Source organism: Euphorbia lathyris, chromosome 6 (assembly GCF_963576675.1).
Source record: "Euphorbia lathyris chromosome 6, ddEupLath1.1, whole genome shotgun sequence".
Taxonomy (NCBI): Eukaryota; Viridiplantae; Streptophyta; class Magnoliopsida; order Malpighiales; family Euphorbiaceae; genus Euphorbia; species Euphorbia lathyris.
Window position 1 is genome coordinate 25,235,537 of NC_088915.1, and position 21,300 is coordinate 25,256,836.

Consider the following 21,300-nt stretch of genomic DNA (forward strand, 5'->3'; position numbering starts at 1 on the left):
ATCTACCAACTCAACCCTTTAACTCTGAAATAAACTCTTTATTTATAGATGTTGAAGAGTCGTGTTTGAAAGGTCGTGTCCACTGTGAAGAGTCGTTTCTATCCACCCGAACAGATGCGCTTCTTGGAATTTCAACAAGTGAATTTAGTGTTGCAAAGGCTGCTGGTCCTACCGAGATTCTGGGATCCCTGTCATGACATGGGGAACAAAAATTTCCTCAGAACGACTTTGTTTCCGGAGTCTGAAAACAGCGTGTCGCGACCGAGATATGGGAATCTCGATCGCGGCACGGGATGTTCCTCCCGGTTCTGACTCCGTTCCCATCTTCTCGTATTGGTGCGCTGATTTTCTCGTACTTTTGGCTCGTAACTTAGGGTTTTTTCTTTGTTTTTGATCTATTTTCGCTCCTATTTGGATTTTACCAAATATTTAGGTACATTGCATCAAAGAAACATATTCGGACGTAAAAGTACTCTAAATAGATATAAATAGCACGATTTCATGACAAAACTGATGTGAATATTAATGATATTTTAGGTATATTTTGGGCTTAACAATAGGGATAAAGATAAAGCTTGGGATAGGGATAATGATAAGGATAAATGGTTGAAATAAAGATAAAAATATGATAGTCGAGAATTATTATTCAATATTTGGTATGTGAGATAGGGATAGGGATAAAATAATACATTTTACTATTTTAACCTTATTTAAACTACATAACATTAATTTGAGGGATAAGATGAACTTTTTCATCCTGTTAAAATCGCAGGAGCTGATCTCACCTCCTTATACCACCCCCTCTTAGGTATATGATTTGAGGGATAAGCGGCTTATCCCTCATCTGTCTCACTCTTCTATCTCTCAAACAAACGCAAGATAACTTATCTCGTATTTTTTTATCCTTATCCCACCTTCTATATCCCTTCTAACAAACACCATGTTAGATATAGTACGAATAAAATAATCTTTTTATAGATAAATATAATAATATAATTAAAATTAATATATTATATATTATATTATATTTTTATCGGTAAAAAATGAGTAAATCACACATCAGCTCCATCGTTACTGTTTTATATTATATATAGATATGCAAAGAATTAGAGAGATTTTGTGGATTAATTTAAATCTTGTAGAACTCTTAGATATAGTACGGATAAAATAATCTTTTTATAAATAAATATAATAATATAATTAAAATTATATATTATATTATGTTTTTTTATCACTAAAAAAAGGAGGAAGTGACACCTCAGCTCCATCATTACTGTTTTATATTATATATAAATAATAGTCGGATACAAAAACTAATACTTTATATAAATGGAAAATAAATATTGTTTAAAGAAGAAAAAAATTGAGTAGATGGGTTTGGAATTGCATTGCCGCCAACAATCCTTAATAAACGCCCATAAAAATAGATAATTTTTCTAATCCTCTCAATTTTTAATTACATGACAAAACCCCTCCCTCCATTCCATGCTATATATACTTCTAAATTTCCAGATCAATTTCTTTTTTTTCCAAAAAAAAAAAAATTCTTTTTACAGTTAAAGCAGTTTTTTTTATCACAAAAATAAACATAAAATAGATACTTTGATCTTTTTTTTTGCTTGTTTGTTTTCCTTATAGTTTTGGTTTCCCTATAACAACCATAATTTGTTTTGGCCAAAATTCAGAATTAAACTCCAATTCTGAGAATTGTTTTTTTATTTAAATTTGGTACAGGCATTTCGTGTTTAGAGCTATTGGATTATTTCTGAAACTTTTATTTACAAATTCAAATTTCTAGATTAAAGATTCTTTGACTATACGGATCAAAGTTCGAAGCATGCATTTACAGTTTATGTTTCTGACCTCCATTTTCTAAAATTAAATAAATTTTTGGTTGGAGTTTGAAATTTTAGAGGAAATTAGGTTTTTTTTCAAATTTTTTTTTTTAAAGGATGGATTCCATATTGGCGGAAAACGAAGAGTTAGCACAAATTGATGGAGAAATAGCTGACGTTTTTCGAATGTTATCGTAAGAATTTATGTTCTGAGCAGCTACATATATTTTTTTTCTTAGCTATTAATATGCATAATTTGAATCTGGAAAAGAAAAAAAAAAGCTCATACTGTCAAATTGATATTTTATATATCAATTGATCCGTGAGAATTATAATTATACATTTTTCTAAAAGTTAGAATGTATTTATAATTGATATATATACTGAAAAATTCTAATTGAATTATTATTGCAGAAATGGGTTCCAGAAAATGGAAAAAATTAAGGATGCTAACAGGCAAAGTCGACAATTGGAAGAACTTACCCAAAAAATGCGAGATTGTAAAAGGTAGTTTTTTCTTTTTTTTGTCAAACTAATTGCATAAATTGTTGTTATTATTTCTGTTTCTTTTTTGATTTTTTTTTCTTAAAATAAAAGCCTAATAATATTTATTTTTTCTCTTATCTCCTAGACTTATAAAAGAATTTGACAGTGAAGTAAAAAACATGGAGAGATTGCATGATCAAAACACAATTAGATTATTGAATGATAAAAAACAATCAATGGTGGGTTTTTATTATTCATTATGTTCTTTAAGTTCTATTATTTGTTATTTAAACATAGCTTAATTTTGTCCTAACATTTTTGTTGTAATGCAGATAAAAGAGTTGAATTCATATGTTGCTCTTAAAAAGAAGTAAGTTCATATATATTCATAAATAAATATACTATTATCTGATTATTATGGATTATTGTTTATTATTTTTTGTGAATTTATATTTATTTATTTTGTTATGAAATACAGATATTCAACAAATCTAGAGAACAATAATAAGAGAGTTGATTTATTTGATGGGCCTAGTGAAGAAACATATGAACAAAATGTCTTACTTGGTTCCTGTAAGTTTTTATTTTTTTCAATTGAATCCTTTTAAAGCATAAAAGTAACTCAAATTGAATCAAAGATTAAAGCTGAAGGATTCAAAAAAATGTAATTGCAGCAATGTCAAATCAGGAATTAGTGGATCATGGACATCAAATGATGGATGATACTGACAATGCAATTGAGAGAGGCAAGAAGGTATGCTTATTTTAAATTTTAAAAGAATAAAAATTTATTGGGGTGTTTGTTGAAGAAATTGAAGTTGGTATTTATGAGGACAGATTGTTCAAGAGACGATCAGTATTGGGACAGAAACAGCAGCAGCATTAAAGTCTCAGGTATACCTATAAATCAGTTAATAAATATTATTATGAAATAACAAATGAAATTAAAGTAATTTAATTATATATGTATGTATATGCAGACAGAACAAATGAGTAGAATAGTGAATGAATTAGACACTATAAATTTTTCAATAAAGAAAGCTTCAAAGCTAGTGAAAGAGATAGGTAGGCAGATTGCAACTGATAAATGTATAGTCGCAATGCTCTTTCTCATTGTGCTTGGTGTCGTTTCTATCATTATTGTCAAGGTACCTATTTCTTTTCAATTCTTTTTATTTATTTCTTACTAGATTAGATTAGATTATGTTGATTTTGATTTTGATTTGTTTGGTTGTTTCAGATAGTGAACCCAAACAACAAGGAGATTCGGGATATTCCAGGATTAGCACCTCCTGTCCAAAACCGCAGATTACTTTGGTCTCCTAATGTCAGGATTATTTAATACTACATAATATGTTTCCAAATTCAAATATGTATATTGCTTTGTTACGTGATCCATTATATTATATAAAGCGGAAAACCAAAGATTGCATTAAATTACAAATCCATAAATAATGCTTTGTGTTAGGATGGTATGGTTATCAGGCCGTGGGTTTCATTTGCTTCCACAAGGATGTGCCTTTCGCCTTAACTTTTTGTTTTATTTAAGAAATAACGAATCAAAAGAAAGAATATCAATGAGGAGGGGTGGTGGACATGACACACCGTGAACAGACTTAAAAGTGAGTGCTCTCATTAAGGAGTGAGTTGTCAAGTTCATTGAACGTCTAACAAAGGAGATAGAGCAATTATCCAAATCTCTAAATAATTTTAGACAATCAAGAAGAACATATGAAGATAAAGATAAGAAGTATATACTACATAATGTTTTATAGCAATCTGATTGGATTTTGATGCCACTTCGAGATGTAGATTTAATCAAGTTGAAGGTCTCTTTGAAGGTAAATGGCGAAAAGATGGAAACAAAGGAGAAAAAGATTAAGAATAGAGAAGTGGAAGTGATACTAGAAGACTTTAATGAAAGTAGAAGATGTGGAAAGACAATGAGAAAATCGATGAAAGCATATGAAGAGGAAGAGATGGAAGATAGAAAGGTAGAGAAATAAATGTTGCTAATCATTAAGAGCAATTGTCATTCTCGAGAAAATATGGTCCACACAAATCCTCCGAACCAGTTAAAAAGAAATACATTGGCAAGGCGTGTTAAGAAAAGCAATCAATTCTGAAAAATGCGTAGGATGACACATGTCCAAATAAAAAAAAACCAAAACAAAGCAAGCTAAAAACTAAAAAGGTCCTTTTTGCATCCCTCATGTGCGCAGTTTAATCCTGAAAGAATTTAAAAGTCAAAAGTGACATTTGACATCATATGTGTGACATCATCACAGCCATCTACGCTTGTGAGCGGCCGCAGAACCCGACTATCCTACTATCGGGAAGGATTTCGACAAATAGAGTTCCGTTTTTACATGTCACCGTCACTTACCGTTTTTAAAGACGATGCTTAGCGTGTCCTTTCCAGTGCATGCATTCTTTTAGTTATATCCTAACCCTTTTTATCATGTTTTGAAGGTTAGAATACTTATATCAGAGTCGCCATCCGATTTTTAGTGCTTGGGAACATGTCAAACAACTAGATGACACATGGGCCCGCAACATGCTATCTATTCAGAGTTAGACTCGTGACTTAAACGGTTCAAGGGTCTAATTAATAAACATGTAGACTTGTCTTTATTAAAATACCATAATATATCTATTTAAGATTCAATTAGATATCGTTTTAGCGTTCAAAAGCGATAAATAAATATTGAAATGTAAAATTATTACATCATTTCATAAATGGCACCATTCTGCCCTAATACATCAAATCTAGCTCTATGAAAGTAAATCTATTAAACCTGCAAGATAATAAACGCTAGCTGCGGGACATTGGGACTCATCTTTCGGATTTAACTACGACGTCAGACTCGATCAAATAGGACTCATTTATTCCTATGATCTAACACATCAACATGCAATTATTTCGAAGCCTAGGCCATTTATCTTGTAGATTTTAATAGAAATGACTAAAATACCCTTATAATCCAGGATTGCTTTTATCCTCATTTATAATAAGACATAAATAATAAATTCACCGAAAATGAAACCTAAACTACCCAGATAGAAAAACATGGGTCTGCTCGCCTGTTCCCTGTTATTGATTTGGGATGGTCCCCGATCGGTAACAGGGGTTCCCGATCGAAGACTACATCTTCGATCAGTGACTGCCTTTCAGGTAGACCCTTTGTTTTACATGTCAGGACCAGAAAACAGAGGAAAGAAGGAGAAAAAAAGGAAAAAAAAGTTTCAGACAGTAGGGATGAGCTTTTAAAACCCTTCACAAGTTACATCTGAAACGTTTTTCCAGTTTTTGGTGCAAAGTAGACCGACGTATGCGTGATTGTGACTTGAGCAGCAACCCAGGTGTCACGTCCGGGTCTAAATTTCTAAAATTTATACCTTGATAGTAATATATATTATAATTATTGGATGTGTGAAGTTAAATCGGTGTTATAGGAAAAGTTTGGAGTTAATTTGATGGTTTTATGTGTAAATTAAAAGTTTAGAGTAATTTTTAAAGATTATATAAAGATGAGGGATCAAACTGGATCTTTGCCAAATTTGGATATGTATACCGCGAAAGGTTCCAGATGATGTATTCATTATCTTTTCTTTTCTTTTTTCCTTTTCTTCTTCTGTCATCAGCTTTTATCGTTCTTGAACCGTTTCTCCACCGTTTCTTTGATTTACGAAGATTTGACCGTCCGAATCACTTGAAATTGGAACCATAGCATCCTTATATATAGATCTAAGTCCTAACCGAAGAGTTTTTGAGTTTCGGCAGTGTTTGGAGGGAAACGTCTTAGACAGGATTTAGAGGAGAATTGAACAGGTGTGTTTTCCTCAATTAGTAGCCAAGGTAAGTAACTATCAACTATATTTTGAGTTTTATGTATATATATATATATATAATCAAAGAATTTTGAGAAAATGATATTTTAGGGTTATGCATGAATTTTGTAAAATTTAGGTTTTTCATGATTTTGCTTTTTATTGTGAAATTATGGTTCAAATGAAGCTATTGATTATGCTTCTATGTGAATTTCAGATTGTACTTGATTATGTTGATTTAAGGCTTGATTTGGTTGATTTACATATATACATATATGTTTTTGGTTTCAATGTATAAAATGAATTTGAGGATTTCTTACGAATTGTTTTTGGATTGAGAAATCTATTGCGGTTATTGTTGTTATTATTTTGGATTAAAGTCCAAATATGATTTTTATGAGTTGTGATATTTCGGAAGATTAAATGGTTTTGTCCATCTAGGATTGCCCGAGGTAGGAGTTGTATTTGTAAGACCATACCTAATGGCGGTATGGCCAGAGTGCACGGCTGGTAGTCCTAACTGTTAGGCAAGGAACGAGATATAAATGAGATATCTCGATATTGTTATGATTGATGTTATGATCTACACGGGTGGAATTCGAGGATGGATACAATATTATATATTTTATATGTTTTTGGTTTACTACTTTGACTATATTATGAACTTAAGTTTTAAGTATATGTTATAAGGTTTTGATGATTATATTATAAACTTAAGTTTTGAGTATATTTTATAAGGTTTTGATTAAATCCCTTTATAAACGTATATATGTAGCTATGTTAAGTAAAGATGGTTTTTATAGTTGATAATTTCTTACTGAGATTTTTGTCTCACGTTTTTAAATGTTTTAATGTTTTTAGGTGAGAAAGTACAGGATGTAGAGAAGGTTAACGACAGATTAGGCGAAGTTTGGAAGTTGACTACTTATTGTTAGAATTATGGTTAGAACTTTGATATTGCAATTGTAATATAGTGATATTTATGATATTTGGAGACTATTAAGTATTGATTATGATCTTTCTATTTCACGCCCGATGCCGATTGAGGTCGTTTAGGGTCGGGTGTGACACCAGGCCTAGGGGTGATCACGGTCCGGTTCAGTCTAAAAACTAAACCAAATTATTATTCGGTTAGGTCTGGATCGAACTGAATTATTTCGGCCTGGTCCGGTTTGGTTCATATTTGGACCAAACAAAGCATTAGAGCCATACTACTACTTGTCCTTTCACTAATTAAATAATTATATAAAGGTAATAATCAAATAATTAGTTTTTTCTTTTGTATATATAATTAGTTAAGAGAGAAGAAACATTTTAATTGTTTTTTCTTTTCTATACATAGTTAGTTAATTAATTTAAAACCTTAAAACTAAAAGTAGTATATATATCGTATTTCGGTTTGGTTTTGTTCGGTTTTGAATCGAACCAAACCAAACCGAACTAAAAACCAAACTAGCTTAAAAATTAGGATCGAACCAAACCAAAATATAATTCAGCCCGATTTTTTTTTCTTTGGGTTTTCGGTTCGGTTCCTGCTCACCCCTACCCGGATCCGTGCAGCAAGTGTCTTAAAATGATCAGAATGTGGTATCCCACAAACTTGAACCGGAATTCACCGGTTTAAAAGAGATTTTGACCCAAAAGTTCAACTGTGGAAGTTTAGTGACTTCAGAATTGATAATCAGTGAGGAAAAGTTGTAGTAAACGTGTTTCCTTGACTAATAACCTTAAAATGATGTTGGATTTGGGTGTTAGAATCTCTAAAAATGGCTAATTTGGTAAGATTTGGTGTAGAAACCTCACTTTTTTCACTCAATTTCACTAAGTTTCACTAAGTTTCTTTCTTCTTTCTCTCTAAAATTGATTTTTGTGATAGAAAACTTTCATCTCTCTTTGTCTGGCAGTTTCCTTCCCTTTTAGTAGTGGGAAAGAGACAAAAATTGCCAGAAAACTGCCCGAAGATCACCGATCGGGACTAGGTAGCCGATCGAAGACCTACGTGGCAACGAGTATTTTAAAATCTCAGAAAGTATAAATCTAAGAGAATTTTGATAAAAATGAAGTAAAAAAAGCTAAATAACTCAGAAAATGGGGTCCAGGTCTTAGCTCGTATCTCGCACAGTGCATCGTGTGAAGCCCACATACACAAACTGTTAGCTAGAGTGTAACATAGACTCATCCCTAGGCCGGAAAAAGTCCGTGCTCACAACGCTATTACACTATGCGTGATAAAAACAGGTATTCAGAATCCTTAGAAACTTCTATTTTCCTATAAGGGGAATGTTTTAGAACAATTAGAACTCCAAATGGTAAATGACTTTTCATAACAAAAGAAATAAATCCTAAATCTAAAAGGACTACTAGTTAACGAAAGGTTCAACTTAAATCCTATATATATACATATAGACATATATAATCACAGACGTTAACTATTATCTTACAACTAGTTGATACTCTTCAACCATTTTCCAAGTACTTGACTGACTTAGACATAAGACTGGATTCGTCGGACTCCAGTCCTGCTCTAACATTAGTTATGTTTTACAGGTTTTGGTCAAGGAAGATTCAACAAGATATTCAAACTCTCTGTCCAAGTTAGATGTATGGTTATCACATGCATAGTGACATAATAACCACGTTGGAAATGATTGACATTAAATAATAAAAAAAAAATAGAATTATATTTATTGTTTATTTAATCCACATGAATATTCATGGTATGGACGGTTATAACAATATTCTTTTCAATGTGATATTTGACTGAACTTAGAATATCTTAATGAAAATAAGGAGTGCTTAATTAAAACAATACCAAAGTTTGTAACCTTTTTTAACGTAACCTAAAAAAATTGTGAGTATTGGAACAAATTGACCGGCTGCAGTGGATTGTAAGCTAAAAAAAGGTCCGGTCAAACTTTAATTAAGGATATAAAAGTATGAAATCAAAAATTAAGAAAGAACAAAATAGCTTCCAGATGATGTGACCATTAAAAAAAGAGTTCAGCAAACAAACGCGTCATTTTAATAGAATCAGACATGAAAATCAGTAAAAGCAAAGGAAACAGATATCAAGGTACTAAGATTTTGACCCTTACTTTGAAAAAAAAAAAAAAAATACATTGACATTTTAAGCAAAGTAGTACTTTCACTAATTTAACCCTTGCAACTCTAATTACTTGGGGAAAATAAAAATAAAAATATTTTGTTTGGGGATTTTTCTTTCATGGATTTGTTTTGCTTTCTTTTTTTCATTTAATAAATTTTTGAATGATCTATTATTATTATTATGGATTCAGTTAATTTTTCTTTTAGAAAAATTCAGTAATTCTTTTTTGTTTTTAGTTTTTTTATTATTTATCTTTTATGAATGATTGTAGTATGTCTCCCGAGTATTTATCATATTTTCCTTCATTGAAAAAATATAAACATTTTGTCTATTATCACATAGATCTTACTCATTGAAATATCATGAAGTCATTCCTAAATAAAAATAGGGTAAATTTCAAAAAAAACCCTTATGGTTTCATGTTCTTCCAAAAAAACCCTTGTGGTTTGTTTTTACAAAAAAAAAAACTCATGTGGTTTACGCCGTTACCCGAAAAACAGAAAATGGCTTAACACCGTTAAAAAAGATGACGTGGCACAGGGGTAAAATTGGAAAATCGATTTTTTTTTTATTTTTTTAATTTTTCCCCCTCTCTCTCTCTCCTCCTTCTTCCTTCCTCCTACTTCTTCTTCTTCTTCCTCCTACTTATTCTTCTTCTTCCTTATAAGCTTCAAAAGCACTTCAAAATCACTGTAATAGCATATAACCAACCCTTATAATAATTATATAATAATATAAAAAAAAGAAATACTTATCATTATTGTGGCCTTGTTTGCTTCTTTTATCTTTATCTTTTTCATTTTCACTCTCTCCTCTCTGTTTCTTTTGTTCGTTCCTCCATTAACCAACCCTCCCTCCTCTTTCCATCTATCCATCAGTCACTAGTCAATAAAATTCTCTGTTGTGTTGATGTTGCCCTAACTTCACCATAACATGAAGAGAGATCATCAACAAACCTGCCTTGCCGGCGCCGCCTCCACCACCACCAAGGGAGAACCCTCTTCCTCTTCCTCTTCCTTGCCCAAACCAAAATTGTGGGAAGATGACTCAGATGCTGGAGGTATGGATGAATTGCTCGCTGTTCTTGGTTACAAGGTTCGTTCTTCAGATATGGCCGATGTTGCTCACAAGTTTGAACAACTTGAAATGGTTATGGGTACTGCTCATCAAGATTGGATTTCTCTTCTTTCTGATACCGTTCATTATAACCCCTCCGATCTTTCTGGTTGGGTTCAGAGTATGTTATCCGAGCTTAATCCACAACCTCCTCTTCGCAGTATCAAAATTGAACGAATAAACAAAAGGCGAAGAGAGAATAAGAAATAACAAAAGAAATTGTAGGGATTGGCATCGCATGGAAATCTGGAAATTTCCAGAAATCTGGAAATTTTCCAGATTTCCGACGGAATTCTGAAAATTTTCTCCGTCGGAAATCTGAAAAATTTCCAGATTTCTGGAAAATTTCCAGATTTCCGAAGAAATCTGGAATTTTCCAGAAATCTGGAAATTTCCGAAACTTAAAAAAAAAAGAAAAAAAATGAAGAAGAAGAAGGAGGAAGAAGAAGAAGAAGAAGAAGAAGAAGAAGAAGAAGAATGGAGGAGGGGAGAAGAAGAAGAAGAAGAAGGAAGAGGAGAAGAAGAAGAAGAGGAAGAAGAAGAAGAAGAAGAAAAGGAAGAAGAAAAGGAAGAAGAATGAGGAGGAGGAGGAAGAAGGAGGAGAGAGAGGGAAAAAAATAAAAAAAAAAATTCGATTTTCCAATTTTACCCATGTGCCACGTCAGCTTTTTTAACGGTGTTAAGCCATTTTCCGTTTTTCGGGTAACGGCGTAAACCACAGGGGTTTTTTTTTGTAAAAACAAACCACAAGGGTTTTTTTGGAAGAACATGAAACCACAGGGGTTTTTTTTGGAATTTACCCATAAAAATACCATGAAGTCGATTCTGAGTGAAATGTGTTACTCGTTGTTGTGCCAATAACAGTTTCAAACACTGTCTATTATTGTTTTATCACGATCTATGATATTGAAAATGAAGATTCAAGTTTCTCTAATGTATTTTTTGATTGTAATTTTTTAATTACTTATGTTAAGATATACTAATTTTTCTTGAATGAAACAATTATTCTTAAAAAAAAAATAATTAGTATCATTTATCACGTCATTAAGTTAACTTATCATATCTGTAAAAGTTAATATTTTAATATATTAGAAAATCAACAAGTAAACGCGCTGTGTCATTAAAACTTGGCCTAATGCTTCCACAGCCCCTTAATTTGTCCAAATTGGTCATTTTGCCCCTTCAACTCATCGAATATCCTATTTACTCCATTAACTCCATAAAAATGATATTTCTTACACCCTTAACCTGTCCAAATTGGTCATTTTACTCATTTACAACTCATTGAATGTTCTATTTACCTCATTAACTCCATAAAAGTGGTATTTCTCACCCCTTATGATCATATTTACGCCGTTAACTCCATAAAAGTAGTATTTCTTACCCTTTATAGTGAAAAATTAATAGGACTTATTCAAATGAATTTGAAAATATATATTTTTTAATATCAACTTTTTATTTTGTTAAACAAGTTAAAGACATTATATGTAGGGATACGGTACTAAAATAGGCCGATAGTTTTTGGAAAAGTATCAATTTAGGTTCCACGTACAAAATAGCACCAATATAGGTTTAACATTTAAAAAATGGTATCAATTTAGGCATCGATAACGGATTGTAAGGGGTGAGAAATACCAGTTTTATGGAGTTAAGGGAGTAAATAAGACATTTTATGAATTGGGGGCCTAAATGGACAAGTTGAGGGGGTGAGAAATACCACTTTTATGGAGTTAAGGGGGTAAATAGAACATTCGATGAGTTGAGGGGGTAAAATGACCAATTTGGACAAGTTAAGGGGATTGTGGAAGCATTAGGCCTTAAAACTTTATAAAGTACATGCACTTTTTTAATAAAGAGTATGTCCATGTTTGGCAAATAACTGTTAGCTTATTACATTGGCTGTTAGTTGATTATTTTTTCTGTTAGCTGATTTAACTATTTGATTTGATTAATTGATTGTGTAAAATTATTTGGTAAAATTTAGTTGATTGCTAATAACTGTTTATGTAAAATGACAAATAATGACATGATAAATCATTTATTTGAGGTTAAAGTGTAGTAATAAAGGGTGAAAATGCCATTGGAAAGAGATGAATCAATAAGCTAATTGAAAAACCTCCTGAAACAGCTTCTTCAAAATTAGTATTTTTTTAATTTATTTAAGAATTACCAATTTGTTATTTTCACTACTTTTGTTTTTTTAAGTATAGTTTAAAATTTATGAGTTTATTCATTTATTATATATGTTTAGTATTATTAATACACTTTTGACTGTTAAGAGTGCGTATTATCTTGTTGAGGAACGACTGAGGGGGCTTGCGGACGTCCTAGCAAGCTCTGACCAAAATTATGGGATACACCGGAGAATCTGGAAATTGTGTTGCCCGGCGAAAATTTCCCATAGAAAAATGGAAACTGTTGTCTGGCACGCTTCCTTGTCTCACAACAATTTTTCTAAGAGGAATAAATTATGATCAAATCTGCCCAGTTTGCCAATTGACTCTAGAGACGCCCATACATGCGTTCGTTGGCTGTAGATCAGCACGGGATATATGGAAAACAATTGGACTTCCGATTCGTGTAGATAAGTTCCTAGCGCCGGATTTTCAGTCGTGGCTGGAACTGTGCGTGAATATAGTCAATTCGAAGGAGCTCCTACTGGTTGTTGTAACGTTATAGTGGTTTTGGTATAGGAGGAACAGATGGGTTCACGAAAAGTTCTGGATTGAAAAGGGAGCGATACTGTCCAGAGTTCGAGAGTACATTGCTGAAATCAATAACTTACCGATACAAGCAAGTATACAACAATAGTTGCCTTTGAGACTCAGCTCTCTCCTCCTGGCTCTACGAAAGTTTGGTATCCTTCCCTAGACGGTGTCGTCTGCGACGTCAAATTTGGAGATAATAGCCTTGCGTGTAGAGTGGGGTTGATTACTCGGGACTCGATAGGGAATGTGATGGCCTCGGCAGGAATTCCTATCGCAGACGGTTGAGGAAGCGGAACTCATAGTTATTTTGGAAGGTCTCCTCCTAACTCGTGACTGTAGTTTTAATCACATTATTATAGAATAAGATGCCAAGATCGTGATTGATGCGCTCAAGGCTGAAACCCCCCCACGAGCTTCACTCCTACTCCTGTACAGGGACGTCACTGCTTGGAGTACCATTTTTCCATCCTGGTCCTTTTCTTTTTCTTATAGAGAGAGCAATTTTGCAGCTCACTCCATGGCAGAATGGGCTAGTAATTTATCTTCCCTATTAGTTTTCATTGAAGACTGTCTGCTCCTGTTTGGAGTGTCATTTGTAATGATTTACTTAATCTTAATTCTTAATGAGAAGCATTTTTCATTAAAAAAAAACTGGACTATTTTTGCATGCAAAATAAAATTTTATTGAGACAAATATTAAAGTTAAATTAATAATTTCAACAAAGTAATTAATATCTTATTGGTCAAGATAAATAAACCTTAAACCATTTATTCCATTTGTTTAAATCGTTTAAGCTAGAAATTTCGTGTTCGAACATAAAACTTCAATTGAAAGAAGACCTATCTAAAGAGTATCTCACGAGTCTTGAACCAAAAAATTGGACAAACCATAAAAAAAAATGCACAAGGATTAAAAAAATATAATTAATTGATCAAATATTTCAACTAAATTTTTTTCTAATCTTTATATTAACTTCATTCACTATTTAATGAATCATTTATTAAATAATGATATATTTAACAAAATTAATTACTTTTATAAAGTCATGTATTTCTCTTGAAATGGGGAACATTTAATAAGGCATTGAATTAATTAATGTCTATTTATTTATCAGAAAATACAAGTATGTAGAATTTTTTATTTTTTATTTTTCACTGTTTGTTTTTTCAGAAAAACAAGTCAATGAATTTTTTTTTTTGTTAGTCAACAGAAAAAACATAAGAAAAAAGTGAATAAAATATTTTTCTAACCTTTTGGAACTCTACTTCATTATTTCTCATCCTTTTAAAAACAATAGTACTCACTAATTCTTTTTATTTCTGATGCTATAGCTAAACATAAAAAATTATTTTATTTTCAACATAAATTTTTATCCAATATTTTCGGGCAAATAAACGAGGTTTAACTCTCTTGTTTTTTTTGTTGTAGAGTAAGATTAAAAGATAAAAATAAAATAATAAAACTGTCTACCATTTTATTTTCAACATGCAAAATAACCAATAATATCCGTAAAATGATATCAATTATGCCTTAAATAATAGAATATGAGAAGTACTATTCTCTGTCCCATTATACATAAGTGGTTATAAGTGGTTTTAGAAAATGATTTTTTTCCAAAGTAGTTATAATTTCAAACATTGTATTTTTGTTTTGATTTTCAATATATCTATACGTGTTTAATATTCCAATACTTATTCTCCAAAGAAAATTTTGTATGCTCCTTTTCATGTTCTACGCCTTTTGAGATTTAGGTGTTTGGTTAGTGACTTTTTGTTTGCCTTTTACATTTGAACAATAGTATTATGTGTTTGGTTAATGACCTCCTATTTATCTTTAACACCTGAAAAACAGCCTTTTACAAAAGCAGAAAATTTCTGCTTTTTGGAAAATCAGTTTTTTTCAATAGCAAACAAATGGTAACAGCAAACACCAACAACAAACAGAAACACGCAAATAGCAAACCATAGCAATAAACAGTAAGCCCTTGTTTGGGAGGAGGTTAATGGGAGTAAATGGAAGTAATGGAAGGTTAAGTATTAAGTTAACCTTGTTTGAGAGTTATTTTTTGAGAGTAAATGGAGGTTAATGGGGTTAAATCTTTACTTCCTCTAACCTCCAAATTGGAAGTTAATGGGAGTAACGTAAACTTTTTTAAAATTTCTTATCTCTGCAGTGTAAATTTAACATTCCTTCCTCTCCATATTTAAACTCCCAAATAAGGTTAAACATTTAACCTCATTTACATCCTATAAACTCCCAAATAAGGTTAACTTTTAACTTTCCATTTCATCACTTCCCTTCCCTTTCCATTACCTCCTTTAACTCTCACCTCCATTAACCTCCAAACTCCCAAATAAAGACTAAGTAAAACAAATGAGTTATATAATAAAAAACGGATGGGGGATCATTTTATAAGTGGATTACTAAACCCAGCCATGAATTCCCACCCCTAGCCCCATGAAAAGACCAAACTACCCTTTACCCAAAATTTGAAAAAACACAAAACCTCTCAAATACCCTACACACTCTTTGATCAAATCCGGACTAATTTGTGAACCAAAACATGGAGTGTAACAACAACCGTAAAGGGAAAGCGAAAATAATAAGATTTACCGTTTTTGTTTTTTGATTTAAGCTTAAAAATTGAATCTGTGGGTGATTTTTTAAAAACGCCGGAATCGCAGTCGGGCGTATGAACATCACGCCCGACCTACGGTTCCGGCGTATGAATATCACGCCCGACCTGTGGTTCGGGCGTGAGGCTATCACGCCCGACCTATGGTTCGGGCGTGATGTTCATACGCCCGCACCATAGGTCGGGCGTGATGTTTATACGCCCGACCTATGGTTCGGACGTGATGTTCATACGCCCGAGGGGTTTTAATTAATTTAATTAATTTTTTGTAATTTTTAGTTTGTTTAATTTAGTTTAACTAAATTTTTATATCGTAAATTTTAGTTGTTGTAAATTTTATTTTGTTTAATTTAGTTTAACTAAATCTTTATTTTGTTAATTTTAGTTAAATTTTTATTTTGTTAATTCAGGTATTTACGGGTTAAATTCAATAGCGGACTAATTTTTTTACGGGTTTAATTCAACAGCGGACTAATTTTTTTAACGTAACAGGTATTTACGGATTTAATTCAATAGCGGACTAATTTTTTTACGGGTTTAATTCAACGGCAGACTAATTTTTTTTACGTAACAGGTATTTACGGATTTAATTCAATAGCGGACTAGCTATTTTTTTTGCTCTCCCGACACGCGGGCGTGTGCCTATCACGCCTCACCTTGTGGTCGGGCGTGATAGCCCCACGTCTCACCGTGTGGTCGGGCGTGTAGCGATCACGTCCGGCCACACGGTGAGGCGTGGGGCTATCACGCCCGACCACAAGGTGAGGCGTGATAGGCACACGTCCGCGTGTCGGAAGAGCAAAAAAAAGAGCTTTTTCCTCCTCAAAACTCATGAAAGTGTATTTTCGTCCTTTCACAGGGCTAGGGGTGGGAATTTGGGACTGGGTTAACAACACCCTTTTATAAACATCGAGATTAAAATAATATTATTTTATATGGTACAAATCAAATGTAACAATTCGCCTATCTCTTAAAGAGGAAGAGAAGAAATATGGGTCTTCTTCTTGGTCTTCTTGTAGGATTATGATAATGGAGACAGAAGTAAACCCATTCAAATTAAATAATAATAAAATATTAGTCCAGTCGACTTCAATCCTTGTCTCACTAATATCACCTTCTCTTTCTTTTTTCCGTTTCACACACGCCATTTTCATTTTCTTTTTCTCTTCCTGTGTCTGTTTGCCCCAAAATTTCCAATCTTTTGAGCTGTTTTTTCCTTTTCTCCTTCCTCTTTTTCTAGTTATATTTCCTTCAATCAAATTAAATTACTCCCCTGCTTCGTTTTCCCTTTCCTATTTATGATTCCCCACTTCAATTTTCCTCCTGCTGTGTTCTTCCGTTCCCACTATATATCTTATCTGCTTTCTTTTCTTTACAATTTCATCATTCTTGTTCTAGTTCTAGGTACAATTGGGTGTCTCGAAGAACAAGAGCAAATATGAATTGCTTTCTTATTTTTAAGGATAAATCGAAGAAGAAGAAGAAAGGAGATTCACGATCAGCCCCAGAATTGAGCAATCAAAGCAAACCAGATACCTCAAAACCCAACCTTACATCGAGATCTTTACCATCGCCAAGACGAAGCATAACTGAATTGTACAAAGAAAAGGAGCAAAACTTGAGAGTCTTCTCTTTTCAAGAGCTCAAAGAGGCAACTCATAGTTTTAGCAGATTACTGAAAATTGGTGAAGGTGGTTTTGGCAGTGTGTATAAGGGTTCAATAAGACCTAATAATGGTCAATCTGATTCTATAGTTGTTGCCATTAAGAAGCTTAACAAGCACGGCTTGCAGGTATACTTTCATTAATTATCTGTAACATTTTCATTCATTTGGATTGAAAATAATGTAGATTGTAATGCCTTATCCATTATTGTGTTTGTAGTGATAATAAAATAATACAAGTGTTGAAACTGGTTTAGATTAGGAATTTAAATGTGATTTTATAAATTGGACTCATGTTTTGAGTTTGACTACTTGATAATATATTTTATCAAATGGCATGATAATTCCGTTTGAGCTGGCTTATTCCTCACTCAGTTCCAATATTCTTACAATAGGGAAAAGAGAATGAAAAAAGAAAGTAACAAAAAGAAACTTTTTGATGATGGCCTTGGATTAAACACTGAGGGACAGGGGAAATTTTGGATAAAATATGGAAAGGCATGATGCAACTGATAAATGCTGTTGCTAAGTTTGTTTTCCCAATATGTGGATTGTTTGTTTTCCCAATGTGTGGATTATTAGTGACGGATCCATGATTCGCTGACAGAGATGCTTCAATGTGCTTTGAGGCGTTCTCTAGTGATCTATGGGTGCTCAAAAATATCTTCTGTGCGTGGTTACACCAAAAATTAAAGCTCGTTTTCTGCATTTTTGGGTGACTAGTGGGTGCTCAAGCCCTCCTGCACTTCCCCTTGGATCCATCCCGATTATATTCTGCACTTGCCATTCTGTTGTGTTGATTTTTCCAGAGTGTATTAGGTTATTACTGACAAGGATATATTATGAAGCATTTAAGTGGATTATCTAATATTATGAAATGTGATATCGGAATATGCTCAAAGTATATGAATTCTGCTTCCAGTGAACAATTAGACTGGGGGCTGGAGACCGGCGAACCCTCTCCGATGCCTAAGTTAGTATCCGAATACAAAGCTTAAGGAGGATGTAAATGAGTTTTAGTATCTAGAATTGTGTACCTTCCTCTTTGAACTTGGCTCCTATTTATAGACATTTGAGCTGAGGCTTGGATACACGTGTCATCATCATATTGGTCCGGAATCTAAATTCCCATACCAAATGGCTTTAGCGTATGATTGAGATCCGAAGACATCATACTTATCATTTCTTCTAAGAACCTTTGGGGACCCTAGATGGGCCGGCCCAAAAGTATGGATTAGTGGGCTTTTGAGAACCATTCGAGGTCCACTCTTCATTACACACCATATCAAAATGAAAATCATTGGATATCAGTCTTCAGCAGCAGCTGCTTTGCTGTCTTTTTCTCTTTAAGTGTTGACTATATAATATACTCTCTGACAGTTTTTGGCTTATTTAATGTGAATTTGGCTGAGAACTGCATGATGGATGTGGCTTGATGAATGTGACTTATTCTCATAACTGATTTCGATTTTTGGAGTATCTCCTGCTTAAACTTCCAAGTATAATACAATAATGTTAGGCTTCTTTAGCCCTTTGTTGCTTTAATCTGTTATTTGATATGCTTTTTTTTCCTTTTTGGATAAACAAATTGTTTTAGTAATTTTGATTACATCTATTTGTTTTGTTGATATAGGGCCATAAGCAATGGCTTGCAGAAGTTCAATATCTTGGAGTTGTTAGTCATCCCAACCTAGTAAAACTTTTAGGCTACTGCTCCGTTGACGATGAAAGAGGGATTCAACGATTGTTGGTGTATGAATATATGCCTAATAAGAGCCTAGAGGACCATCTTTTCAACAGAGGCTTACCTGTTTTGCCATGGAGAAAAAGATTAGAGATTATGCTTGGTGCAGCTGAAGGATTGGTTTACTTGCATGGAGGAATGGAAGTTCAGGTACTGTTGTATTATTCACACTACTTACTAGTTCTTGCAACATTGAATTACTGAGTATGAATCAGCTAATTGAGTACCGTTCTTCTAAGCTTAATGTGTGAAACTTTCTTGAACAACTTAGTAGTTCTAGCAATGTTGAAGTATGTACATGTAAAAATTAGCCAATGGGGTAATAAATTGTTCATATAAATGTCTCAAGTGTCTGAATGTTGATACGGAACATTAGAGTACATGATGATAGTTGTTGACTCTGTTTTCCCATTTATTTCCCTAATTTTGAAGGTAATATATCGCGATTTTAAATCATCCAATGTGCTACTGGATGAGAATTTTAAGGCAAAGCTCTCAGATTTTGGACTTGCTAGAGAAGGGCCAACAGGCGACCATACTCATGTATCCACAGGGGTAAGTAGTTCCTCCTGCTATATTTATATGTTTGTTTGATTCCACAACCCGAAATTACGTGTTTAGAACTTCGAAAAGGATTATAAATACAATATTTTTTATCTCCTCATTTGAATTTATACTCTAGTTGACTGATGAACTGTGTTTGGTATTAGGTGGTTGGTACATATGGGTATGCTTGCCCAGAATATGTTGAGACAGGTCATCTAACAATACATAGCGATGTATGGAGCTTCGGTGTGGTGCTGTACGAAATACTTACAGGACGACGAACTCTGGAAAGAAACTTGCCAACAAAGGAGCAAAAACTTCTGGATTGGGTGAAACAATTCCCAGCAGACAGCAAAAAGTTCAGTATGATTATAGACCCGAAACTCCGAAATGAGTACTCCATTTCAGCAGCAAAGAGAATTGCTAAGTTAGCAGATAGCTGCCTGATAAAAAATCCAAAAGAGCGGCCTACAATGATTGAGGTGGTTGATAGCTTAAATAAAGCAATAGAAGAAACAGAAGGCGCAAGCACTTCTGATACGAAAAATGTTAAATCATCTGGACATAGATTGAGTAATGGAAAGATGAACAAGGTTAGTTAGTTTATGGCAATCTTTGTTTATTAATGAGAGTCAGATTATCAAGAAATGATTCCAATAATTCATGTTTTGAATTTCTGGCAGGTATAAATCCATGGAAATTGAGCAAGCAATATATACTTGTAGATGTTGTTGGAAATTATATGTAACTATTCATTGATTGTAAAAATTATATGTGGACTAGAGAAGAAGGCAGAAGAACGAACTGTTAAATTAGGTAGGAACTTTTGTTCCAAATGAGATCTTTACTTTACTACTTCTCTTATAAATTAGTACGATACAATTTCATTCTCTTGGTTGCTGTCTCTTGTTTTTTTGAATTCTAGTACCATTTTAAAGGAGATTGTGAGCAGCATAATTTTGTTTTCGACCCTTATGGATAAAACAAACTTCATCTAATAAATCCGTTTCGGTCTTGATAGTCTGAACAATAGAATCGATATAACTCATATCACTCGATCATCTCTGGTGGAGACGAGACCCTGTAATAATGCAAGCAATTTTCCCATGAACCATATTCTCCCCATGGGACAAGCTCCACTTAGTAACATGCCCCTCCCTCCGAGTCGTGTATCAGAAGCCCAGCAACTGCTTTGGAAAAGATGCAAAAAGCTCCCTTTTCTTCTCCATCGGATACATCACCATTTTTGCCTATAGATAGCAAAGCCATCGTTCTCATTTGCTTATGAAAAAAAAAAAAAAGAGAATACTACATTGTTGTGAATTTTTTTATTGTATTCTTGAAATCTTTTTTCATTCCTAATGAGCTTAAAAGAAGAGAGTAATTAGAATTTAAATATTCCTCAATTATTTGTAAAAAGATAGTTTGAGTCTTTCGCTCTCATTAGATTCTCTAAAAAATGTAGGTTCTTAAGTACTCGTAAGCATAAAATTGTAAGTTTCTCAATAGAGCTTGTAAAAATTAAGAGGTGAGTTTTTTAAACACTTGGTAAGTTTGAGAGAAGTGAAGATCAGTGAGATATTTACTTGAGTAGCTTTTAGGCTGTAAAAGCTCCGCAAGCTTGATTCT

The 21,300-nt window shown here is 33.1% G+C and overlaps 2 protein-coding genes across 2 annotated transcripts; both read left to right on the plus strand.

Moving 5' to 3' along the window:
• Positions 1–1,952: 1,952 nt before the first annotated feature.
• Positions 1,953–3,663, plus strand: LOC136233625 (novel plant SNARE 11). Its single transcript, XM_066023353.1, has 9 exons — positions 1,953–2,029; positions 2,250–2,342; positions 2,467–2,560; positions 2,654–2,691; positions 2,800–2,894; positions 2,996–3,075; positions 3,159–3,215; positions 3,302–3,469; positions 3,562–3,663. Exons 1-9 carry the CDS (start codon positions 1,953–1,955, stop codon positions 3,661–3,663), a joined length of 804 nt encoding a protein of 267 aa, XP_065879425.1.
• Positions 3,664–16,852: 13,189 nt separating this feature from the next.
• On the plus strand, positions 16,853–20,611 carry LOC136232724 (probable serine/threonine-protein kinase PBL19). Its single transcript, XM_066022097.1, has 5 exons — positions 16,853–17,510; positions 19,015–19,275; positions 19,558–19,680; positions 19,836–20,264; positions 20,355–20,611. Exons 1-5 carry the CDS (start codon positions 17,157–17,159, stop codon positions 20,358–20,360), a joined length of 1,173 nt encoding a protein of 390 aa, XP_065878169.1. The 5' UTR covers positions 16,853–17,156; the 3' UTR covers positions 20,361–20,611.
• The last annotated feature ends 689 nt before the right edge of the window (positions 20,612–21,300 follow it).

Coding starts and splice junctions, on each gene's coding strand:
- LOC136233625 (XM_066023353.1), top strand. CDS start 1,953: ATGGATTCCATATTGGCGGAAAACGAAGAGTTAGCACAAATTGATGGA. Junction 2,692..2,799: donor TATGTTGCTCTTAAAAAGAA/GTAAGTTCATAT, acceptor TATGAAATACAG/ATATTCAACAAATCTAGAGA. Junction 3,076..3,158: donor CAATTGAGAGAGGCAAGAAG/GTATGCTTATTT, acceptor TTATGAGGACAG/ATTGTTCAAGAGACGATCAG.
- LOC136232724 (XM_066022097.1), top strand. CDS start 17,157: ATGAATTGCTTTCTTATTTTTAAGGATAAATCGAAGAAGAAGAAGAAA. Junction 19,276..19,557: donor ATGGAGGAATGGAAGTTCAG/GTACTGTTGTAT, acceptor CTAATTTTGAAG/GTAATATATCGCGATTTTAA. Junction 19,681..19,835: donor ATACTCATGTATCCACAGGG/GTAAGTAGTTCC, acceptor GTTTGGTATTAG/GTGGTTGGTACATATGGGTA.